The 26,204-nt window shown below is 47.5% G+C and overlaps 1 protein-coding gene across 2 annotated transcripts in view; it reads left to right on the top strand.

Moving 5' to 3' along the window:
• Smox (spermine oxidase) overlaps window positions 1–9,532 on the top strand; it is a 34,644-nt gene extending 25,112 nt beyond the window's left edge. Inside the window, exons 3-8 of one of the 2 annotated variants that reach the window (XM_041671035.1) lie at window positions 551–777; window positions 4,451–4,624; window positions 4,768–5,527; window positions 6,409–6,569; window positions 8,603–8,692; window positions 9,098–9,532. In XM_041671035.1, the coding sequence (XP_041526969.1) occupies window positions 551–777; window positions 4,451–4,624; window positions 4,768–5,527; window positions 6,409–6,569; window positions 8,603–8,692; window positions 9,098–9,235 (1,550 nt within the window). In that variant the 3' untranslated portion in view covers window positions 9,236–9,532. The remainder of the gene's footprint in view (window positions 1–550; window positions 778–4,450; window positions 4,625–4,767; window positions 5,528–6,408; window positions 6,570–8,602; window positions 8,693–9,097) is intronic. The other variant, XM_041671034.1, reaches the window with a different exon arrangement.
• The last annotated feature ends 16,672 nt before the right edge of the window (window positions 9,533–26,204 follow it).

The following is a 26,204-nucleotide window of genomic DNA, read 5'->3' as shown; positions in this document are numbered from 1 at the left end:
AGCTCACTTCCTCTTCCTCCCAGCGTTCTGTTCTGTTTACTCCTCCCACCTATCCTCTAACCAATAAAATGGGCCAGGGCAGTGCCTTTATTAGCCAATGACCTTCCTCCATCAGTTGTCCTCTCTTTTCTGTCTTGAAGTTTTAGAAGGGGGGGAATCTTCTGTCTGAGAGAAGGGGTCGGACTTCAGAGCCATGGGGTATTAAGGAGCTAGACTAATACTGGTGGATACCCACAGTAGTTCTCTTGAATGCGCAGGAATCAGGGATCTGGGGTGTAGTATTGTTTGGGGAGGTGACTAGAAGGAAAAATGTCTGACTGATGGCATGAGGTGACAGTGGACACATCCAGGAGTCACTATGGGCAGGGCCGCTCCCTGCTGGTCACCTCATCTGACGTCAGGTGATGGTCCTCTGTATGTAGGCTTTATCTGTTCATCAGAGCAAGCTCCCAAGTCCTTTCCTGGTCTGTTGAGTATTGGTGGGTGGGAGTCCTCACGTCCTTCTCTGGAGAAACCTCTGCCCCTCTAAGGGTCTGTTATTGTCACCCAGGACACGCCACCTTTGAACTGGGAGCCACCTGGATCCATGGGTCCCATGGGAATCCTATCTACCATCTAGCAGAAGCTAATGGCCTTTTGGAAGAGACAACAGATGGGGAGCGCAGCGTGGGCCGCATCAGCCTCTACTCCAAGAATGGCGTGGCCTGCTACCTTACCAACCGTGGCCGCCGGATCCCCAAGGACGTGGTTGAGGAATTCAGCGATTTATACAACGAGGTAAAGGGAACGCCAGGACAGTTTGGGGATATGACACAAAAGTGCTGGGGTAGGCAAGATGCTGATAGATTGTCTCAAAAAGGCCTTAAATGTCATCTGCTAGACTTCACTAGGTGTTTGGTTGTGACAGTTGACACTATGGTTTTTTATGGACACTCAACATTTTTTGAAAGCATATCTTAGTTGTTCCTCGTATATAGCAATAAAATTAATTTTTGTGCATTGATCTCAATTCCCTGATGGTTATTATTTTAATTCAAATAACACATCTATTAGTATGTCAATTAGTATTCTAATAATATTTTTGAAATTATGTGTAGCCAGCATTGTTCAGGAGAACTCTTTGCACGGATGGAAATGTGTGGACCTGCACTTTCCAGTGTGCTAGTTTCTATACTTGTGGCTCTCGAGTAGTTGAAATGTGGCTAGTGAGGCTATGCAGGAACTGATATTAAATTCTCGATTTCTAGTGGTTTCTATATAGAGAATCCATCCTCAGAGTATTTATTATTCTTATTACATTGGTTAGTATCGCAGTCCATTATTAGAAGTAGCAGTACTGCACCCCATCGACGCATCCATGCTTTAGAAAAGTATTCTTAGTATCTCCCAGTAGTGCTATAAGTTGCACTGGACAAATGAGGTAAAGTACAGGTCTGACTTTCTTATTGTCATGTCATGGCCCAGTCCAGGTCATCACATGGCTGCTGAGCACTTATTGAACATGAGGCCCTTGGCCCATGGAGGATGTGCACGCTCTGTCTTGTGTGTGTGCACCAACAGTGACGTGAGTGTAGCTCTGTAGTTCATTTCCACTCACAAAGTGTAGACTACCAATGATCAGATAGTAACCTGGATGCTTCTAAGTGGCCTTCGCTGGTCTACACACTGGTTCTTGGCTATTGTAAGTGCTTTAAGCATGAATACTTATGTTTTTATTTTTTAAATTTTAAAAAATAGATCCCATACAGCTCAACCTGGCCTTAAACTTGCTATATAGCCAAGGCTGGCCTTAAGAGTCCTGATTCTTTTTTTCCCCCACCTTTTGGGTACTAGAGTTACAGATGCGTACAGCCATGCCTGGCTATATAGATACCAAGTGCTGGAGTTACAGATGTGTGCCACCATGCCTGGCTATGTGGATACCAAGTACTGGAGTTACAGATGTGTACAGCCATGCCTGGCTATATAGATACCAAGTGCTGGAGTTACAGATGTGTACAGCCCTGCCTGACTATGTGGATACCAAGTGCTGGAGTTACAGATGTGTGCCACCATGCCTGGCTATGTGGATACCTTCTGACAATGACTCTCAGTGGTCCTGACTTGTTCTGCTTCCTGTTGGTCAGTTTCACTTCTGAACACCAAGAGTGGCAGCTGTGGAAAATAAAATGGATACAGTGGTTGTTAAACTGCCGTGCTGTTTAGGGACTGAAGGAAGAGGGAGAGGTCAGGATTTCCTTGTGTGGCTTTTAGTTAGTGGTGGCGACCTTTCTGAACAAAGCGTGTGAAACTGTGCCTGAGGGTGGCGTTACTAGCAACAATGACTCTGAAGGGCCATTCATGTGTGTACATTTAGATGGTGTACGTGTGTGCGCGTAGGTCAGAGTCAGTGTTGTTGGGTGTCTTCCTCTATTGCTCTCTACCTTGCATTTTGAGACAGAGTCTCTCAGTGAACGTGAAACTCACAGTTTCAGTTGGAACAACTGGCGGGTGAACCCCCAGGATCTGCCTGGCTCTGACCTCTCAGGAATCGACGCATGCTGGGGATTCGAACTCGGCTCCTCATGCTGAAGTTCTTTACTCACCGAGCCATCCCTGTCTTTGTTTTTTCCTTTCTCAGTGCTGGGGATCGAGCCCAGGGTCTTGCCTATGATAGGCAAGTGCTTTCCCACTGAGCTATATCTCCAGCCTTACACGTAGAATATTGAGCCCTTAAGGTATAGGGCCTCTCAGATCCCCAGTTTTCTCATCTGTAAAATGTACATGGCTGTACCTACTACCCAGTGTTACAGGGATTGGAATCCCAATGAAAAGCACTTAAGTATTGGTGTAGTGGTCCAAAGCCTGCCCCGTCCGGTACCCTCCTTTTACGTGTGGGAGGATACTGTACCCACATGGTAGACCTATACCTCGTTAGTGATGGTGACATTTGCTACTTCTGAGCTGGACTTTGTGGTCTCCGGTGACCATTAGCTGAATATTAGTTACCATGTTGCTCATCTGTTAGGGGAAAACCGAGGGAGGAGGAGGAGGAGGAGCGTCCCCAGCTCAAGTTCTTGGTAGTAATCGTGCAGGAGGAGTTTGCTGAGACTCCACCTACTGCTGGCCATCCAGTGTCTTGTGATTGTGGGCAGGACAAGTTGACAGTTTCACCCATATTCTTCCCTGTAATTTGTGCTGCAGAGGCATCTTTACGCGCCTGTCTCTTGTGGAGGCTTTCTCCCGTGAACAGTGCTGGTTGGAGGAACCCTGTTGTGGCCCCACAGCTTGTGTTGGGGCTGCAGTGCAGAGCAGACCTTTCTCCCATGAATGCATTCTGGCCAAATCCAGATGCTCTTTAAGGAGGGAGCTAACCACTAGTCATCCTGGCCACGAGGGGTCACAGCTGAGAAGCTCGCATTTGCTATAGCCCCAGAAATGACAGCAGAGGGTGGGGATCCTGCTGCCCTCCTCCTTGGTGCCTGCCTCCCTTTCTAAGGCCATTTATTTCTTACACTCTTCTCCTTGTTGCCTCTTCACCCCACAACCTTTTCAGGTTTCTTGACGGCCTCACCTCCGTCTTTGAGTGTGCAGATCCCTGTGCCTGTAGTGTTCTCACCTCTCATGGCCAGTGCTGTGTCTCCTAATGAGTCGGAGTTGCCTGGGTTGACCTTAGCACTCCTGGGTTCCTTGTTATCAGTGCTATGTAGAAATCCCCTTGGAGTGTCTCCTCAGCTGGGGTATGGGCAGGGCTGAGGACTTCCTTTTCCTTAATACATCTGGGTGTGGAGCCCATACATGCAGGTTGAGTGAATGCTGGGGCCTGTGTAGGAGTAGACTTGTCCAGCGTTTGTGGGAGATGGGGGATTATGGGACAGGCTTGTAGGGGAGGCAGAAGGACCCTGCTTCAAGGGACTGACGGTCACTGTGGATAAGGAGTGGGTTGGTGTTTTGGCTGAGAAATGGCTGCCAGGTGGTTTCTGTCTCTTGGATCCCGGAGCCTCCGGAGATGCTCCCTTCTGTGCTACTCTCTTCCCTCTAACTTCGTGTACGTCAGACGAAATGAAGGGATTCTTACAGATCTGAGCAGGGGGCGTATCTGTAGGGGGTGAGTTTTCTACACTTGGTTCTTGGAAAAGGTAACGTGTGCAGACCAAATTCTCCAGGGGAATGTGGGGCCCTTGCAGACATGCACACAGCCCACGAAGAGGCAGCTTCTTCTTCCAGGTTCTACAGGTCCCAGATGTTTGCAGTTTGTTCTAGTAAGGGTCCCTAGGAAAGCCATGGGTCCATTGCACCTCTTACAGGCCTGGAGGTGAGGAGCTGGCTGACTGGGGCAGGTGCGCTGCTCAGTTTCATGCCGAAGCCACAGTTGCACCAGGGACACCTGGGAGCAGGTGGCTCTCTAGTTGGGCCCTGTTTGCTGTGGAGGTTGGTCAGAGTGCTCAGTCTCCGGGACTCTCTCTGGCAGGTCTATAACTTGACCCAGGAGTTCTTCCGGCATGGTAAACCAGTCAATGCTGAGAGTCAGAACAGCGTCGGGGTGTTCACCCGGGAGAAGGTGCGCAATCGCATCAGGGATGACCCTGACGACACAGAGGCCACCAAGCGCCTGAAGCTCGCCATGATCCAGCAGTACCTGAAGGTATCTTTGCTGCGGAGTTTAGATGCCAGAGTGATAAAGACCAGTTCTGGGGGAGCCTGGGTCCAGAGGGCCGTGCTGCTCAGAGCTCTCGCTCTCTGGCCCAGCCCTGCCATCACCTGGCTTCTCTCTGGGTCTTTCCGCAGGTGGAAAGCTGTGAGAGCAGTTCCCACAGCATAGATGAGGTGTCCCTGAGCGCCTTTGGAGAATGGACGGAGATCCCTGGCGCCCATCACATCATCCCCTCGGGCTTCATGCGAGTTGTGGAGCTGCTGGCTGAGGGAATCCCCCCACATGTCATCCAGCTGGGGAAACCTGTCCGCTGCATCCACTGGGACCAGGCTTCAGCTCGCCCCCGGGGTCCTGAGATCCAGCCCTGTGGTGAGGGTGACCACAATCACGACACTGGGGAGGGTGGCCAGAGTGGAGAGAGTCCCCAGCAGGGGAGGTGGGACGAGGATGAGCAGTGGCCGGTGGTCGTGGAGTGCGAGGATTGTGAGGTGATCCCAGCGGACCACGTGATTGTGACGGTTTCACTGGGCGTGCTCAAGCGACAGTACACCAGTTTCTTTAGGCCGTGTCTGCCCACGGAGAAGGTGGCTGCCATCCACCGCCTGGGCATCGGTACCACCGACAAGATCTTCCTTGAATTCGAGGAGCCCTTCTGGGGCCCGGAGTGCAACAGCCTGCAGTTTGTGTGGGAGGATGAGGCAGAAAGCTGTACTCTCACTTACCCACCTGAGCTGTGGTACCGCAAGATCTGTGGCTTCGATGTCCTGTACCCACCAGAGCGCTATGGCCACGTGCTGAGTGGCTGGATCTGTGGGGAGGAGGCTCTCGTCATGGAGAAGTGCGATGATGAGGCTGTGGCTGAGATCTGCACAGAGATGTTGCGACAGTTCACAGGTGGGTCCTGTATCCATGCTGCTCCCTGGGGCTTGGCTGCTTTCTCAACCCCTAGGTCTGTAGCAGGGGTACTAAAGGGGCTGTCCTATTGGGATCCATGTTTAGGCTGTCACCTCAGTTGCTGTCACTCCCAGTTTGGAGTTTGAATGACTCAGAGTGATGACTCTTTTCACTAAGGGCTTCATGGTGAAAAGGATGTGTGTTGCCGTCACCATGAGATGGCTACTTCCTGTTGCATAACATCTTGTTCAGAGATAGATTTGTTTTTCTCTGATAGAGTGATTTTTTTTTTTGAGACAGGGTTTTTCTTTTTCTTTTTTTCTTTTTGTAATGCCCAGGCTGGCTATTGTGTAGCCCAGGCTAGCCCAAAGTAGTCATTGGGCTGTAGCTGACTAGGCTTTGAATTCAAGATCGTCTTGTCTTGGCCTCCTGAGTGCTGGAACCATGGTCAAATGCTGTCATGCCCAGCGTCTTTGGTTGCTTTAGTTGGTTATTTCCTGCCCGCTGTTGCAGGAGAACCTCCCAGGAGCCCATGATATTAGGAAGAAAGGAAAATATGAGTATCTAAAATTGATTTAAATGCTGCTGGGAATCGATCCTAGGGCTTCATGAGTGCTAACCATGAGATATACCACTGAGGCACCTCCCCACCCCCCAAATACTTTAAAGTAGGAAAACCAAGGCCTTGAGATAAGTAATGTTTGTTTTCTGGGGGTCACCAGGAAGTAATGAGTTAGGAATACAGTTTGAGCCCGGTCCCCCTCATTTTTCGCAATCTTTTATGCCTACTTCCTGGCTGGAGCCCAGGAGGGAGGTAGATTGTCTGTCTTGGAGTACCTTCCTTATTCTCCCTTGTCTTGGCTTTTCTGACTTCCCAACAGGGAACCCCAATATACCAAAACCTCGACGTATCCTGCGCTCATCCTGGGGCAGCAACCCATACTTCCGAGGTTCCTATTCATACACACAGGTGGGCTCCAGTGGGGCAGATGTGGAGAAGTTGGCCAAGCCCCTACCCTACACAGAGAGCTCCAAGACAGCGGTGAGTGGGCTGTGAATGGTGAGGACAGGCCTTGTAAGGGGTATTTTGCATGTGTCTAGTCCCAGGGAGAAGGCTTGGGGTCGTGTGAGGGTGCCATGGTGAAGAGCGGTGGGGGTGACTCCCATAGTGAAAGAGAAAATGAGTTATCAGACACTTAACATCTGGAAGAAAAAAGTAGAATCATATAGAAAATTAATACTTTTTGAGCATAAATCGTTGCTTGCTGTGCTAGACAAGAAGCCTTCAGCCACAGTTAGATTGAATTAATTAAGGAGAATTTAAATTAATAAATTAAAGTTTTGGTTCCTTGGTTGTAATACTTACATTTTAAATTCAACAGCCTCATGTGCGTAATGGTTCCCACATTGGGTTATGTAGCACAAATGCTCTGTTGACAGCAGTGCAATATTTCCTTATTATGTTTTAGAGGACAAAATTGGGGCTGTAGCTCAGCCGGTAGAATACTTGCCTGGTGTGTCTGAAGCCCTAGGTACTATCCCCGGCACCTCAGAAACCCTGTGTCGTGGTGCATACCCATAATTCTATAGCACTGGAGAAGTAGAGAGGGAGGATCAGAGATGTGAAGCTACCCTTGGCTACATAGGTCAAGGCGAGTCTGAGAGAACATAGACCCTGTCTTAAAGCAAAGTAAAAATTAAGAATACTGCCCTCCCCCAAATTGGGCCAACTCTACGCCAAGAAGATCATAAATCTGAGGCCAGAAAGATGGCTTGGTGGGCAAGGGAGTCCACTGCCAAGCCTGGTGACTGACTTGAGTTCAGTCCCAGGACTCATGGAAAAGATGGAGGAGAGAATTGTTTCTTGCAGGTTGTTCTGATTTCCATTCTGCCCGATGGTGTGCGTGCACTGTTAAACATTGAGATACGCTCCCAGTGGTAAACTCTGTCCACTAAGTGTGCACATACATTAAATGTTAAAGTGCCGCAGTTATATTTAAAGCAGTTCTTTGGAGTCACCCATGGCGATTTCTGTCAGCTAAGGTGTGTCTGCCTAGCTGTTCTCAGAGAGGGCATTGTCCTACAAAGGAGACCTCTGGCTGTGACAGAAACAAAGCAAAGCAGAATTTGAACGACAATCTATAGGCTAGAGGGAGGACCAAACATCGTGAACACCTGGCGGCCGTGGTCAGTCACCTTGGTCTAAGAGGGCTGCAGGAACAATGGTTCTTATGTCTTCGACTGATAGCAGGAAGGAAAGTCCACGGACCAGAAAGGGGACTTCTTGGAGCTGAGACAGCAGTACATCTGAAGCTTATTGACTAGAATGTAGTTACATGATTACACATTGCTGACAGAGGCCGAGCCACGTCATTTTTGTTTTGAATGACTTTGGAACCAGTTAAGAACTAGGACTTGAGCTGGGAGTGGTGGTGCACGCCTTTAATCCCAGCACCCAGGAGGTAGAGGCAGGTAGGAGTTCAGGCCAACCGGGCTATATGTTTTGAGCAAAACAAACAAACAGGTAAGCAAAGAAACATTAACCAGAAGAACCAGGGCTTAACTAAGGAGAGAAGAGAAAGTGGGTGAGCATGGTAGTGGGCAGCTTGTGCTTGGTCACAGCCCATCCGTCTTTCCGTTTAACAGCCTCCCCGAGCTCCTTATTGGTGGGAACAGCTCACCTGGGAGCTCGTTAGGGGTGCATGCTCTTGGTCTAGACTTGGAGGATTCAACACTGCATTCTTAGAGAAATTTACATTCGAGTTTGGTGTGCAAGAAGCTGAACCATCTTTGGACTCACTGAGATACCTGCTTTTTTGAGATTGAGCCTGGGCTAATCCAGAGAACTCACTGTCTTCGGTGTGGTGACTTTTCCCTCTGGCTGACTTCCCTTTCGCCTGTTTACTCACCCAGCATCCTTTGAGAAGCAGTGCCAAGGTCCAGTCCTCCAGGAGGCTTTGTGGGGGTCTCCCAGACATTGAACCTCTTTTCTGGGCTTTTATCACCCCACCAAACACCTATCATCACATACGACACTGTTTAGTAACTGGGTTTCGTGTCTGGCTTCCCCACCAGCATGGAAGCTCCACAAAGCAGCAGCCTGGTCACCTTTTCTCATCCAAGTGCCCAGAACAGTCCCTGGACCCTAGTAGGGGATCCATGAAGGTTTGTTAAATCACCACCTGACTTTGCTGTTTACACTCTTCCAGATTCTAAGTGCTTACACTCATAGTTTAATCTTTACAGCTGGCCTCAGAAGTAGGTGGTATAAATCTGTTTTGACTGATAAGAAAATAAAGGCTTAGGAGGGCTATTCTTAAGAGGAAAATGGAGCCTTTGGGACTGTACAGCTAGGACTGCTCACAGCCTTAGGACAGAAGGAACTGAGGCATGAGTGTATGGGGAAGGATTGGGAAGGTGGCGAGGTGGGTGGGTGAGTCTTCATCCTGTGGAGGATACCTGCATCGTGCTTACTCGTGTCTGCCTTGTAAGAATAGGGGTTCCAGGGCAGCCAGGGAGCCTACTGCCTCTGCTGCTTCTGCACCCTCACCTCCACTTCCTCCCACTTAGCCCATGCAGGTGCTGTTCTCCGGTGAGGCCACGCACCGCAAGTACTACTCCACCACCCATGGTGCTCTGCTCTCTGGCCAGCGAGAGGCCGCTCGTCTCATCGAGATGTACCGAGACCTCTTCCAGCAGGGGCCCTGAGGGTGTCCTCACTGCCAAATGTGTTCCTTAAAGAACCACTAACTCGTGACTGCTAGTCCTTTCCCTTGCTCATGTACTCGTAATTGCCTAATTGTCTCTAGAATGAAATTTTATCTTTTGTAGAGGACAGTGGGCCGGCTTCAGACCTGGCCCTGTAGCTTTTCTTTTTCTCCAGGCTGGGTAATAATCAGGTGGATTTGGCTTCCTGCTCCTCCCTTTCCCCGCCCCCTCCATGTTATTGCAAGTGCCTTCAATACTTTGCATTTTGGGATAATAAAAGAAGTGACCCTTCCTGTGTTCCCAGCCTCTCTCCTCGGTTCAGAGCCTCTGTGTGCACATTCGTTTAATCTTGTCTCTGCTGATTGTTGGGGCAAGCATCATGGCTGTGCTCCTAAAAGGGACGGTGTTCAGGTTTGTTGACGAGATGCCCCTTTACACCTTCTGTTCCTTGAGCTCCTCCTGAATACACACTTCTCCCTGTCAAGTGCCCACTTCCTTAGGATGGGCCTGGTTCTGACCACTTGAGACCTTCTGGAAGCTTGGTTGGACAACAGGCCGTATTCAATGAAGGTGAATTCTATGGAGGGATATCCCACTTGTGGCTCCATGCCGGGGTCTGATGAGTTCACTGCTGGCTGCATGCAGGGCAGTGAGTCTAAGTCAGGCTTTAAACTAACAATATGTATCAGATGTCTTTTGTAACAGAACTCAAACAATGTAACGTGGGGCCTCCTTTGGTCACTGCCGGCTGCCTTCTCTGTAGCCCAGGTTCCTTTGTCGGAAGCCACCTTTACGTTCTATGAACTTGTGTTGGGGAATTCTGGCTAACTTCCATGGTCCCTGGATTTCTCCACCGGCTGCAGTGACAAACACAAAAGCAGCCACTTGACTTAAAGCAGGAGGGAAGTAATTAATTACCGGGTGTCAGAGTTGTAAAGAACTTCATGGGGGAAGGAGGATCAAATGTTTATTTGGTGACTGCCTGTTGGGGACCTTTAGGTGTGTGTGTGTGTGTGTGTGTGTGTGTGTGTGTGTGTGTGTGTGTGAGAGAGAGAGAGAGAGAGAGAGAGAGAGAGAGAGAGAGAGACAGACAGACAGATAGAGAGACAGGGAACATTCAGCATCAACACCAATCACATACTGGCAGGGTAGCAATCATAAATGCTAGGCACACCCACCTAGCATTTTTTTAAACTTTTTATGTGTGTGTATATGCTGCCTACATGAGTGTATGTTCACACCTGGTGCCCACAGTCTGGAAGAGGATGCCAGGTCTCCTGGAACTGGAGTTCCATATGTTTGCAAGCTACCTACCATGTGGGTGCTGGGAATTGAACCTGAGCCCTCTGGAAGAGAGCAGTGGTGCTTTTAACCTCTAAACCATCTCTCCAGCCCAGCACACGGCTTCTTGGTACAGTGGATGCCAGCCCTGGTTGGAAAGGATGGTTTATTTCTGCAGGTAAGCAGAGCTTTAAAGCTAGTGTACTTGTCTCAGGTGGGCAGTGAAGTCTGCCTACACCATAGCCCAGACTACCTTTCAGGTTGTACTTGAGAAAATGAGGCTGCCACACCAAAATAATCTGAAGCTGTGGACCCGAAGTCTGTAAGGCAGATCCTGCTACGACTGGCCAAATGCCTGCCAGCCTTTCACTCCTGGTTTCTACCCAAGAGAAATAAAAGTACGGATGCCCACTGAAGCGATGAATTCATAATTGCTAGAGACCGGAAATGGCCAGCGTGTACCCCGACAGGAGAGTGAACTGGTGCATGCTATGTGAACACAGCAGATTATTACACAGTGGAAGAATAAAACAAAGGGCTGCTTGCCAAACAGTGGATTAATCTCAACAACACCGAATGCAAGGATGTAGGCACAAGGTTCTGCAGTAGGTACTTTGTTTTTATTACAAATTCAAGAACTTGCAAAATGAATCTACAGTATCAGCAGTGAGAGATGGGGATGGGTGCCCAGAGCTGATAGCATTTATATGTGGGTTAAATGCACCACGCTGTGCACTGAAGATTTCTGTACTTTAGGTGTGCCTCAGTTTAAAACAAGCTGTATTCGAAGGTGTCTTTCTTGCCCTCCTAACCCCAAACATGGGCGTGTTGGCCCAGCTTGTTTCTTTCATGCAGCAGAGAGGACTGACAACATCTTGAGGGCAGGTAAAGGGAGGACTCACACCCCGAATTCACTGCTAAAATACCATGATCAAAGCAGATTATAGAAGGAAGGGTTTAATGGGCTTAGAGTTCTGGAGGGAAAGAGTGGTTGGTGGTGGAGGCAGCAGGAGTCAGCAGACATGGCAGCCGGAGCAGACACCGAGGACTCACATCTTAAACTGCAAGCCAGAAGCAAAGAGTGAACAGAGTGAAAAAGCCAGAGTGAACGGAGAATGGTAAATAGCTGTGAAACTTGGAAGCCAGGTTTGGGGTGGCTGGAGAGATGGTCACCGGCTAAGAGCACTGGCTGCTCTCTCAGAGGACTCCAGTTCAATCTCTAGTGCCTACGTGGTGACTCAACCATCTGTAACAACTGCAGTTGTGGGGGATCCAGCACCCTCTTCTGGCTTCTGCAAGCACTGCATGCACATGGTATATAGACATACATGCAGGCAAAACACCCCATAAACAAAATAAAAGAAACCGCAAAGCTGGATCCCAGTGACAGACTTCCCTAGCAAGGCCATACCTCCCAAACATCCCCAAATAGCCTGGGAACCAAATGCTTGAGTCTGTAGGGGACATTTCTCATTCAATCTATCACACAGCCCACAGGTGGCTTGGTAAAAAGGACTGACCCTGAGCTCATAAAATAGGTTATTGTTGTATTCAGTGTGTTGCTTGTCACCTCCTCAGCCTCTGTATCTGCAGCTGTATGAGGGAAGCAAGGGTTCATAGCAGAGGAAACCAAAATTCTCAGAAAGGTAGCCCTGCAGAAGCCCTTCTGAGAACCTGGGTTTCCTCCGCTATGGACAAGGAACAGAAAAACCCTTCAGAAGGAGACAGCTACCTCTAACAGGAGCGGGGGGAACTTCCCACATGTTGACCAAGTTTCTGAAAGTGGAAGTGGCATCCGGGTTCTGTCTAGTGTGCGACACTTCGGTCAACACCCACACCGTTGCTGCCGTGTGATTTCCATTGCCTGGAAGTTCACTTGCGGAGAGTTCTTTCCTGCCGTCTGTGTCTGTATCCTGGAGTCTGTGCCCTTAGTAGCATGGTGTCTTGTGTCATAGGCACTGGGAACCCCAGAGTTAAGGTTTTCAGCTGCCACTTTGTGGGAGTCTCACACTCATTCCACAGGGGACTGGGGTACTCTGCAGTCATTGTCTCTGTCATTGCTCTTATGTCACGTCTGAATGACGTTTACTTTTGATTTGATGGCAGCTGCCTAGAGCATAGGGGAGGAGTGAAGTATCTTGGATTGAAGTCTCTGGGTTAGCTTTTGTTGTTGAGACAAACTGCTTGAGATAATTAACTTAAATCAAGGGACCATTTATCTTGGCCCATGGTTTTGGCCTCTCTTGCGTCCAGCTAGTAGGTCATGGTAAAAGCACGAGGTAGAGGACTGTCCATCTCATGGTGGCTGGGAAATGAAGGGGCCAGGGTCCTGATAGGCCCTTCCAGAGCACACCCACAATGATCTGGATCCCTCCCAGAAGGCCCTGTCTCTTAAAGGTCTCAGTAGTGCCCAGACCAAGTCTTATCCCATTGGCCTTTAAAGGATGGTCTAAATCCAAGCTGTAGTAATAACTGCATTTTGCTTGGGTTTCTTGGGATGGGAAAAAGGGGGCTCTTCTAGGTGTAGTATAAGGCAGGCTGCTGGCTAGTTCGCCTGGCTAGTTCACCTGTCTAATGCTGCTAGTTCCCCTGTCTAATTAACATTTTTTTCCAACTTAATGGCAGAGTGGCAGGGGCTGGATTTTCTCTGGGTCCACCTGTTTATTGAGCCCCTTTCCCAGTTGTATAGGGGAAAAAGCAGGAAGTGTCCTGCTAAGGTGACCATGACATTTAACCTCATGCTGTATATTTAATACTAGACAAAGAGGTTGGTCACTGCCCTGTCCCATACAACTGAGTGGAGGTAGGTGGATAAAGCCATATTACGTCCCTTTATTCTAGTGCTTGTTGTTGCTGATATAAGCAACACCCACATCTGCTCTCAAGGAAAGCAAAGTGTTGGACGCTTTATTTTACAGGTTCGGTGTACGTGTGGTTTGGGCCTGTTGGATTCGAGGTTCTCTCTTCATCTCACCCCTACTTTTTGCCTTGTATCTACTGCTACCTCTGTCCCAGGGTGTGGTGCCACATGGGATCACACAGCCGTCTGTACACCCAGGTCAAGGCCACGTCACCACACTGTCTTCATGCTTGTGAGTGACTTCAGTGTCTTGTCTAGCTGCATGGGCAGGTAGCTGTCCTTTGCTTACGAGTTTGGGTTGGATTTCTCTTGTGGTATGTCCTGACCAGTTGTAAATGGCTCTGGGGTTGGGATTTTTCCTCTGCCTATTGCTTCCCTTGGTCTCTTCTCCTAAAACCAGTCAGCATAATTCAGTCCTGGACCACACCATACAGCAGGAGGAGAAGGGCTGTGCTCACTCACCAGAATAAAGCCAAGGAAGCAAACTCCACAGACATGCGGTGCTGTCTACACCCTCTCTCCACGGACATAGCTGGACCCAAGCAGAACTCCCCCTGTCATGCCTTCATGCTTCTCTGTTTGAGTGAGTGGTACTGCCGTCCTTTGACTTCAGGAGAACACCCACGTCACTGTCCACTCCCCAGCCTCTGAATCACCACAGACGAGTCTCATCAAATTCCCCGCTTTCCAGTATTTTCTGTCTTGAATGGCGGCAGCAGTCAGCTAAGTGGTGTTCCTCTGTAACCTCCTCTTTTAGCCCATTGGCCACATAGCCAGGGTGGCCAGTCCAGCTTCCCTGGTTTCCGGTGGCAGAGCCAGGGTGATGCTTGCAGGCACCAGTGAGATGTCTGAAGATCCACCTGCTGTGTCCTCCTTGTCCTGGCTGCTCTCTACCTGGAATTCCATACCCCGCCTTGCTGCTTCTAGATTTCTACTCAGACACTTTTGGGGGACGCTACCCTGAGCATCCCTTTTCCTGGTTACCCACTCTGTCCCCTCCCTTGGCTTTTTCTTCACAGCTTTTCTTTCCCCCTTTTGGTTTTTGGTGTTAGTTTATTTGTGTAGTTGCCTGTCCAGCTCCTCCTCACTGCGGTAGTTCCATGTTCACCACTGCGTATCCAGTGCATCTGAAACAGTGCCCGAAACATCTGGAACAGTGCAGGGTAACAAAGTTTGCAGGATTGGTAAGGGAATGGGGACACCATGCAAAAATGATGTCAACCTGGAGACACCCCCCCCCCCCCCAGTGCTGGTGACAGCCCTCTTGGGCCTCCTGTATCAGGTTTTCCTTCTTAGATTCCTGAGACCCCTCTCTTTCCCACAACTCTGTTCTCTTGGTTGTCTTGGGCAATGGACCAGTAAAAGCTGACAAGAGGTCACTTCCTTACCCAAACTGCAAGCTCTCCAGCCTCCCTGGGGAATTCCCTCATGACAGAATGAGAGGGGTGGTGGCCCCGCCTCTGCTATGGTGACCCTCCACCTGTGTGCCCCACGCCCTAATGCAGGCCCCGTTATCCTGACGTCCCAGTCTCCTGATGTCCTCCTGCTGTCCTTGTCCTCTCCTCTCCACAGGTAAGCGTCACCTTCTGTTTCTCCCCTGGAGCATCCTCCATCCCCCTGTGCCCACACCAGCAGTTGGGGCTCCCCTGCTCACAGAAGAAAGGACAAGCCATGGACCAAGTCCTGACCTCTGGTGCCACCCTCTGGCCATATGGGAACACAGCCCTTGCTGCATTGAGAGAATTTGTATTTGGATTCTTTGAGCCTTTCTGAATTCAAAAGAATGACCCAAACAAGTCGTCGCGGGATACCCCTCCCCTTAATTAATACTGAACAAATACATTTTATTGTAGTTGTAGCTCTTCCTACATTGCTATGGACTTTCCACTGACAATGAAAAGAGGCACCGTCGGTCCCTAACGAGGGATTTTCTTTTGTTCATTTGTTCAACCATTTTTTTTTTTTGGTTCATTGAGAAGAAATTTAGTTGTTTCATTTATTATGCCAGACTCTGAGCTGAGAAATTCTAATTATACTTCAAGAAATGCATTTGCGACTGGGTGGTGGTGGCACACGTCTTTAATCCCAGTGCTCGGGAGGCAGAGGCAGGTGGTGGTGTTCCCGGTTGCTCAGCCCCGAAATAATCACACAGAAACTATATTATTTAAATCACTGCTTGGACCATTAGCTCTAGCTTCTTATTGACTAACTCTTACATATTAATTTAACTCATTACTATTAATCAGTGTATCGCCACAAGGCAGTGGCTTACTGGCAAAGTTCCGAGGTCTGTCTCTGGCAGGGCTATATGGCTTCTTCTCTCACTCTGCCTCCTTTCTCCCAGCATTCAGTTTAGTTTTCCCCACCTACCTAAGTTCTGCCCTATCAACAGGCCAAGGCAGTTTCTTTATTCACCAATGGAATTCACAGCATACAGAGGGGAATCCACATCAACTCCCCTTTTCTGTTTAAATAAAAAAAGGCTTTATCTTTTACATAGTAAAATTGAATATAACAAAACAGGTATTAAGCAATAATTACAGTTACAATATTTATATCTACGTTATCTTTTATCATAACTAAGGAAAACTGTATTATTTCTGTCTGTTCTTCAACTCCATCAAAGACTGCAGAAAGATATAATATTACCTAAGTAAACAGGAAGTACATTGTAAACAACTTCCAAAACTCTAGAATTGACAGAGACATCTTGCTGCCTGGTCAGTCACCCAAACTTCTGTATCGTTGGGGCATCCATGTTCAGCCTGCAGGCCCATAGTATCCAGCAGACTTCCCATGAAGCAGGAAATTTCAAAGACAGTCCCGTCTATATTGGCAGTTTGTCAGTCACTTTCTTCTGTGCCCTGCGGAATGTCGCGCAGACTTTCATGAAGCAGGAACGCCAAAGGATGGTCTCACCTTCAGGCAAGTTCAGCAGTCATTTCTCTGTGGGTCCTGCATGTCCAGTTCATCAAGCAGTCCAGGCAAGAGCAGTTTCTTTCCCAAATGGCTAGCCAACACCATAAGGAGCCTCTTTGATGCTCATATTTCTCTTGAAGTAGATTGGTGCTGCCAGGAGCATATGTGTCTCATTGTCATGAAAAGTCCTAAGTTCTTAAAACATTTAAGATTAACATTAAAACAATTAACATTCAGACCATATTCTGAAGGTCTCTGAAAGATTTGAAGAATACCTATCTAACTGAAATATATCTCTGTATACCTAGAAAATCTAACTAACATGACTACAAGCTTGACTGTTATAGATGACTATTAACCTATATTTCTTAATTATACATTACATTTTAAAATGAACTACACAATCACAAAACCTTAATCAAGAGCAGAAATATACATATAACAAGATTGGCCCTAAATTTGCATCAATAGACCAAGATCCATACCAAAGCAAATCTCTTTATCATATCCCCCTTTATATGTAAACAAACATTTATAAACAACATTTGGGAATATGGGCGTAGTTTTCTCCAAACTGCTTCCTGCTGTTTATTGGACAAAGATCCACATCAAGGTGGATCTCCCTGAGTTTGAGATCAGCCTCGGTTACAGAGCGAGTTCCAGAACAGCCAGACCTACACAGAGAAACCCCATCTGGAGAAAAAATATATGCATTTACTAAATCAATAACAATGTGACTTTAGCTAACTGCTTCAGTGAAGCTAGCTGTCAGAGTTGTGCACACAATGCCGATAGGTGTTAGTGCAAATGACACAGGTGTGAGGAATAAGTATTAGGTATATATTTATGTGTCCCATTAAATCTGGCTACACCATGGGGACAAAATAAGGTTTCACTAAAAAGTAAACTTATTTACTGAAATGCAGTTGTGATTAGTTCTTTTTCTGTGACTGTGAGAATACACTGGGCCAAAGGCAGCTTATAGAAGGCAGGGTTCGCCGGGCGGTGGTGGCGCACGCCTTTAATCCCAGCTCTGTGAGTTCGAGACCAGCTTGGTCTACAAGAGCTAGTTCCAGGACAGGCTCCAAAACCACAGAGAAACCCTGTCTCGAAAAACCAAAAAAAGAAGGCAGGGTTCACTTTGACTTACTGTTCCATCTTGGTGGGGAGGGACGGTGGCAGGCAGGCGTGGTGCTGGAGCAGGAAGCTGAAGGCTCACATCCTCAACCACAGCAAAAAGTGGAGAGGGCATTGGAGTATCTCAGAGCTGCCTCCAGTGACACACCTCCTCCAATGAGGCCAACATCTGAAAGCTCCCCAAACAGCGCCACCTAGTGTTCAAACATCTGAGCCTTTAGGGGGCGTTCTCATTGTAACTGTTTCAGGAGTCTTTCTGGAATAAGCACTATGACAGCAGTGGGTGGAAGTGAGGAGATGTCACTGGGCTTTGATGCCTGATCTAGTTTGTAGTCTCATTTTATACTCTAAAGCCACAAGGTGGCGCTGGCAAGCAAGCAAGATTTTATAGACTTGAGGCGGTGAGCGGGTTGTTAAGGGCAATGAGCCATTGTTTCAGCTATTCCTCCAGGTCACTCTGTTCTAGTAGCAAGTGAAGTCAGTCTTGGCTTAGGCAATACAAACAGTGCTCTAAGTAAATGACCAGATAAGCCAATCTAATCACTGGTCTTTTCTACCTTATTCTACCTCTACAGATTGCACTACAATACACAGATCACAAGTGCTGTGTTTTAAAAATTTGAACCTCATTGTGTAACATCAAGAAACAAAAGTGTTTTTTGTGCCTCTCCCAGTCATTAACCCTCCCAAGGATGTGTTAGTCAACTCTCCACTACTGTGACAAAATAATCTGGTCAGCTCATAAACAGGAAAGGTTTTTCTTGGGTCCCAGCCTAGAATGCTTCCGCTCAGGGCCCCGTGGACACATTGGGGCCTGTGGTGAAGCATTATGGCGGGAAGTATCTGAAAAAGAAAGGGAGGGAGGAGGGGAGAAAGGAGGAAAAGAGAGAGAGAGTCAGAGACAGAGAGACAGAGCAGAGAGGTCTTGCGCCTTTGGGGGACCATTTTATATCCTAATCAGACCAAAGGGCTGCCATTCTCAAGACACATGGCATCTTAGTTTTAATTTTGCTCATTTCATTTAAAAAAAAATCCATTAAAAAAGATTTTTAGTTTTATTTGTCCCTTGGTGCCTGTCTGTAAGTAGGAGACCCACTTTGTGTAGGGTGTTCGACATCACTGGACCCAAGTTAGGAGCCAGTCCAAAGTATACATGTTTTATAGAAATCACTCAGAATACAAATGTAATGAACAGGCCATGGGGGTGCACAGTGTTGCACGCTATTCAGTTAACCAGCTAAAACCGGCCCAGCACAGCTCTAGTTCCACTCTGTGGCTCCAGCACCGCAGCTTCATGGGGCGGGGCTGCTGGAGGTTCGTTTGACTCACACTCTTAGGTCCCAGTTCCTCATTAAAGGAAGTCAGGGCGGGAACCCAAAGCAGAAAGGACGGAGGAAAGCTGCTTTCTGGCTCTCTCGCTGGCCTCCTCACAGGCTTGTGCGGATCTGCTTATATAGCCAAGGACCGCCTGCCTAGGGATGGTGCTGCCTACGGTGCATCAGTTATATCAATCGGTTAATTAAAGTCTATCAGGACAGTCCTCTGCAGACATCCCCACGATCAATCTGTTAGACAATTCAATGAGACTCCCCCTGTCCCACCCCAGGGGATGACAGTTAATTTTACCTAGACAACTGCCAAAGCCCATTTCATGAACTTCCATAACAGAGTCCCATAAACTGGGTTGTTTATAAGGATAAGAATGTGTTTTGGTGCACAGTTCTCAAGGCTGAAAAGACAGACCAGGTGCCAGGATCTGTTCAGGCTCTGGTGCCACTTCATGTCACTCCAGACTCTGATGCCACCTCGTGCCACTTCAGCTCATGGTAGAAGTTTGAAGGGGAGGCAGGCATGTGAGAGAAGAAGCTCATGAGAGGTGGCCTTGCTTTACAACAACCATCCCCTGGTGATGGAGGAAGGTCATTGGTTAAATAAAAAGAAACTGCTTGGCCCTCATTGGTTAGAAGATAGGTGGGAGGAGTAAACAGAACAGAACGCTAGGAGGAAGAGGAAGTGAGCTCAGACTCCACAGCTCTCCTCTCGGGAGCAGACGCCTGAGAGAGACGCCATGCCCAGCTCCCAGGCAGACACACGTGACGAAGCTCCAACCCAGGATGGACATAGGCTAGAATCTTCCCGGTAAGACCGGTGCTACAGTTTATTAGAAATGGGTTGATCGGGATATCAGAATTAGCCAGTAAGGGCTAGAGCTAAAGGGCCAAGCAGTGTTTAAATGAATACATTTTGTGTGTTGTTATTTCGGAGCATAAGCTAGCCAGGCTGCCGGGGTGCTGGGGATGCAGCCCCACTGCCCCTAATTACTACACCCTGGCCCACTAGGTTCTGCTTCTGATATACAGGACTCTGCTGAGCCAAACTGTCCACCCTAAGCATCCCGCTGCTTCTCCCAACCAACGGTAGGAAATTCTGCCCTAATCACACGCAGCCTTGTGGCTGGGGTCAGGGGGAGCTCTCAGGAAGTAAATGGAAATAGATGGAGAAGGAGGGAACTTGATCTATGCAGTCATGAGGAAGCCATCATCCAGTCTGGATGCAGCCCTTTGGGGTGACAGTTTTCAGGTCCCCCACACACCAGACCATTACCATTGCTCTGTAAACCTAATGAACTCAGTGGTTCCCCAGAGTAGAACTGGTTTGTCTTGGGGACCTTAGATGGAGAACGCTATTTACATCTTCCCAGGGAAAGGGTTTTAGCAACAACATCCCAGTACCTCAGTTTTGAGGACATGAGGCTCCAGCTTGCGAGTGTTGTAAACACTCACTTGACTTCTCAAACACAAGCATCTCGCTCTTCCCCAAAGGACCAGACTATGGTTTTTATTTTTTGCTGGTCTTGAAATTTCCATATTTGGAACAACAGTATGTATTTTTTTTTGAGCTTGGCTTCTTAAGTAAATTATGAGAGCATTATAGTCAGCTATGTGTGTGCCTGTGGTTTGTATACTGAAAAGATTGTTTCAGGTGTGTGGGTGTTTTGCCTGCACGTATGTGTGTACACCAAGTCTGCTACCTGCAGAGACCAGAAGAGAGTGTCAGATTCCCTGGAACTGGAATGTACGGATGGTTGTGAGCTGTCATATGGGTGCTGGGGACAGAAGCTCAGTCCTTTGAAAGAGTAGCCAGTGCTCTTTACCTCCCGAGTCACCTTTCCCCCAGCTCTCGTCCATACACGTTTGCATGCACTCGTTTTCCTTAGGTGATGTCATGACCACAGCAAGTCTTAGAAAGGAAAATGTTTAAATGGCTCACTTACAGTTCAGAGTCCGTTATCATCATGGGACTTGACAGCAGGCAGACATGGTGCTGGAGAAGAAGCTGAGGGTTCCTCTGTCTTGACCCTCGGGAAACAGGAAGTGGTCTGAAAGAATGGGTGTGGCTTGAGCATATTTAAGACCACCCTCACAGTGACACACTTCCTCCAACAAGGTCATACCTACTCCAACAAGGCAAACCTCCTAATAGTGTCACTCCCTTTGAGCTTATGGGGGCCAGTTGCATTCAGACTACCACGTTCCACTCTTTGGCCCCCATAAGCTTATAACAATATCATAAGTCAAAATGCATCTAGTCCAATTTCAAAGTCCCCATAGCCTATTACAGTCTCAACCATGCTTTAAAATCCTAAGTTCAAAGTCTCTTCTGAGATTCATGAAATCTCTTAACTGTAATCCCCTATAAAATTAAAATAAAAGACCCTATCACATGCCTCCAGCGTATACTGTCACATACACATGTACAGTATTTATTCACTATGCTCCCTTCATACATTTTGGAAGCAAGACTGAAAACCGGTTGGGCAAACTCCAAACTTGCACTTCCATGTCCAATGGCAAAACGCTCTTAGATCTTCAACTCCTTTCAGCTTTGTTGACTGCAGCACACTTCTTTCTCTTGGGCTGGTTCTACTCCCTGTTAGCAACTCCCCTTGTCAGGTATCCATGGCTCTGGCATCTCCAACACCTTGGGGTCTCCAAAGCAATACAGGCTTCACCTTCACAGCTTCTAGGCTTCCATTCAGGGACACCCCAGACACATGCCTGGCCTCAGCAGCTTTCCTTAGTCATGGAAGCAAATTCCATAGCCCCTTACTTCTATCCTTCACTCCAGAACTATGTGACCAAGTTCTGCTGCTTACTGGGACTGGAACATGGCCCCTTGTTCAATTGCATCTTAACCAACTTTCTATTTTTGATGGTTTCCTTCATTGCCTAAGCTTGGCTGTCCTGAAATTGAATCTGTAGACCAGGCTGGCCTCAGACTCAGGGATCCCCCTGCCTCTGCCTTCCCAGTGCTGGGATTAAAGGTGTGCATCATCACACCCTGCTTTTAATTTTTTTAAATTCCTTTTCAAGTTGGAAGCTTAGCTGGGTGGGATCTTGCCCTGAAGTCACCACTCCCTTTATTCCATTTCTTAATCTGTTTATCTCCTTAACACAGGACTTAGCCCCATTCCACTTCCTGGTGCCCCTTTTTCTCCTCAATTGTACATTTTGTATTTTTCATTGCTCAGCTTGCTCCTTCTCATTGTAAATCTTTGTAAGAGTGGCCTCTAATAACCACAGGGCAGAGTCTATACGAGGCTGTTTTGAGATTTCCTCTGCCAATGGAATTAATCTAAAACTCTTCACTTTAAGTTCAGATAGACTCTTCAGAAAAGAGCAAAAACAGCCACATTCTTCACCAAAAACTCACAAGAATGACCTCTAGACAATACTAACATTTTTCTCCTCTGAAACTTACTGAGCTGGGCCCCCCACAGTTCATCAAATCACACTCAGCTCCACTGTCTTCCATGCTCCTATTACTATGGCCCATTAAGCAGTGCTTAAAGCACCTACTGCTTTCCTAACCCAAAGTACCAAAGTCCAGATTCCTCCAAAAAAAAAAAATAGTCCATTCATTCTATCACAGCAATACCCAATCCCTGTCTTAGTTAGGGTTTCAATTGCTGTGAAGAGAACCACGACCACAACAACTCTTATAAAGGACGACATTATTTAATTGGGGTGACTCACCTACAGTTCAGAGGTTCAGCCCAGTTCAGAGGGAAGGGTCTTAGAAAGCACTTCACAGGATGCTACTTTAAGTTGGAAATGTTGTCTTTGGTGAAAACTAAATCAAACAAAAAACTTCCCCAAGGGATTAAAGGGCTTCTGGCAGGGCTGGGGAGGTGGCTGAGGAGGTAGCTGTGGGCATGTGTGGCCCCTGGAAAGTGGGCCTCATCTCTGGAACACCCTCAGAGCCATCCCTTCATGCCTTGTGCCTGAACTGCCTGGCAGAGCCATCCTCATTTCTTGACTGTTACAGATGCCACAGGATATGGCATCCTTGGTGATCTCTGGATATACCATGTATCCTAGCAAGTTATGACTTTTTGCCACCATCTGTCTCCTCTGCCTGCTGGTGCCTCTTTTAGGTGACTCTCTTGGTTCACTTCCTGGATGTCTCTAGGCCTTTTCCTGCACATTGCCATCTGCTGAGAACTTCCCCATGTTCTAGGGCGTAGGCCCCATCCCTACCTCTTCCTGTTATGTTCTCTTTGCCTATTTCTATGCAACCTACCATAGGTTTGGTTTAGTTCATTACATATCCCCTATATGCTGTAGAACAAGAATTCCATGGAGGCTGAAGTTTTTGCTTTTATTTTCTTCTTGTAAATTCCTTAAAAAAATTTTTTTTTTGATTTATTTTATGGATGAGTGCTGTATCTACAGGCCAGAAGAGGGCAGCAGATCCCATTGTAGATGGTTGTGAGCCACCATGTGGTGGCTGGGAATTGAACTCAAGACCTCTGGAAGAGCAGCCAGTGCTCTTAACTGCTGAGCTGAGCCACTCTCCAGCCATTTGTAAACTGTGTTATTCTCACCTACATAGTAGGCGCTCAGTAAATATCAAATGCGTGAATTATTCGGTGACCTTACCTAGGTGTTTGCTGCTGGTTAGAAAATGCTGGCCAGTTAGGGTGTCAGGGGGCACCTAGATCCCCCCGTGTGGGTGGAATTCACAAAAACCAGAATCTTGTCCACCAGGGTGACCATGAGATGTTCCTTGAGATCTTAGAAATAAAATGTCTTGTCTTTGGGGCATTCCACTCTGAAATGGACATCAACACATTGAGCTTAAAGACACAGAAAAAGAGGAAAGAGTTGGGAAGAAAACACAGATCAGTCTTAGAAAGGACTTAACATCTTCAGACTGGAGAGGGATGGAGAAGGATGCATTATGGAAGACAGATAGGGATGCATCAAGGAAGATGGAGAGGAATGTAGCATGGAAACAGGCAGGATATACTAGGAGGTAGCTCACTGGTCCGGGTCCAGAACCTTCGTCTCCGCCTTTAGGTTTACTAAGTTGCTTTCAGGCAATGTTTAGGCTTCCTGTCAGGTTCACTGACAGTTGTTAGGACACTGGGTTGTGAGATAGTCTCCAAAGATTGGAGCTTACAAATGTCACTTTCCAGTGAGCGTGGTGAACGGTGACAGCCCAGGTCACCAGACCTGCTTGCCAGACCCTGTTCTGGTCCAGGTCGTTCTCCCAGGAAGCAATCAATGATTCCCTTATGCTCTCCTCAGGCTAAATCAGTAGGCTTTTCCTGTAAAGGTCAAGGGAATAAATTTAGGTTTTGTGAATCAAGAGGCAAAATTGAAGATATTAGATGGTAATGTTCACACATTTCCATAAAAAATTATTTTGACTTCCCCCATTTTTAGTTTGTGGGTGTGTGGTGGAAAGTGACCCCGATAGGTTCATAGGGAGTAGCACTATTAGGAGGTGTGGCCTTGTTGGAGTGTGGCCGTTTTGGAGGAAGTGTGTCACTAGGAATGGGCCTTGAGGTTTTAGAAGCTCTAGCCAGATGTAGAACTCTCAGCTACCTCTCCAGCACCAGGTCTACCTGTGTGCTACCATGGTTCTCGCCGTGATGATAATGGACTAAACCTCTGAATTGAAAGCCAGTCCCAGTTAAATGTTTTCCTTTCTAAGAGTTGCTGTGGTCATGAATTCTTGGCAATAGAAACCCCGACTAAGATAGCAGTACTAAATAAGGTGGAAGGCTGAATTTGGCTGGCAGAATTTTGGGGCTCCCTTCCTAAATTCATCCCACCTACTTTGGCAGTTTTTCATGCCAGAGTCTGGTCACTAAGGGCATGTGTGAGATCTCAGGGGAGGTGTGGTTCTGGGCCAGTTAATGTTGGAAGACTGTAGGCAGGAGCTCTTGTTCTCAACCTTGAACAAGATGCTGCCAGTCACGGGGCAGCGAAGAGGACAAGCCCCCAGTGAAGACCGTGAAAGTAGACAGTACAAGCTTGGGGGTTCTAGCAACCCATTTACCCTCTATCTGCTGTACACTGTAAAGATTTGTCACTCCAATTGGTTCACTGAAACACCGATTGGCTTGTAGCCAGGCAGAAATTATAAGAGGGACAACCAAACTGGAATGATGGGAAGAAGTGCAGAGTCAGAGGAGACGCCAGCCAGCCACTGATCAAGCAAGATGTGTAAAAAATGAGGTAGCAAGCCATGAGCCACACGGCAAAGCATAAATAGAAATATGAGTTAAGTGTAAGAGTTAGCTAGTAACAAGCCTGAGCCATCGGCTGAGCGTTTATAATTCATATTTACTCTCTGGGACTGGGCGATCAGGTCAGGAAACATCCGTCTACACTTGTCAGGTGAGAAAAATAATGTCTTGTAATACTCAGGTAGAGACCAGTGTCTTAAATGCTTACCATCTCCAGTGTGCTAAGAGATGTCAATATTACCAATATTATCCGCCCGCTCCTCCTACTTTCTGAGCACCGCCCTTCTCCCATGCTGGGGCACAGATGGTATTTGTTCTCTGTGACTATTCTTCTCCCATCTGCCTCACCTGCTGTTAGATTTGACCCCAAATTAGCCAATCTGTGAGCTGACCAGTGACCCATGATCTCTTTGGCTTGGCTCAAAAGATGAGGAGGACGGATCTGATCCATTCGCAGGAACTAATGGATATCACAATGGTTCCGTGGGAAAATGTGTTGCATGAGCCTCGGGACCTGAGTTTGATTCCTGAAGCCCATGTGAGAGATGGAAGGAGAGAACTAACTCCGTAAAGTTATCTTCTGAACACACACACACACACACACACACACACACACACACCACACATCACACATATACACACCACACACACATATCTCACACATATACACACCACACACATATATACACCACACACACCTCACACATATACACACCACACACACATATCTCACACATATACACACCACACACATCACACACATATCACACATACACATCACATACATACACACCACACACATCACACACATATATACACCACACACACACATCACACACACACATACTCTACACATACCACACATACACACACCACACACAGTCTACACACACCACACATATATAAACACCACACCACATGCACACACACTACACATACCACACACTCTATACATACCACACACATCACACACACACACCACACACTCTACACATACCACACACACACACACACACACCACACACTACACATACCACACACATACACACCACACATATATACACAACCCCCCCCCCCCCCAGAAATTCATTTGGTAGAGGTATGCTATGAAAAGAACTGGAAAGGAACTAGGACTCTTTCTCTGGATCCTGGCAGGGTAGAAAGGAGTGAATATAAGCACCCCGGTGGGGCCATTTCATGGCGAAAGCAAGCAAAGGGCAGCCCAAGAGCTG

This window comes from Microtus oregoni, unplaced genomic scaffold (assembly GCF_018167655.1).
Source record: "Microtus oregoni isolate MIOR12 unplaced genomic scaffold, Mior012 000020F_ref0000438, whole genome shotgun sequence".
Lineage (NCBI taxonomy): Eukaryota > Metazoa > Chordata > Mammalia > Rodentia > Cricetidae > Microtus > Microtus oregoni.
This window is presented reverse-complemented; position numbering and strand designations above follow the sequence as displayed.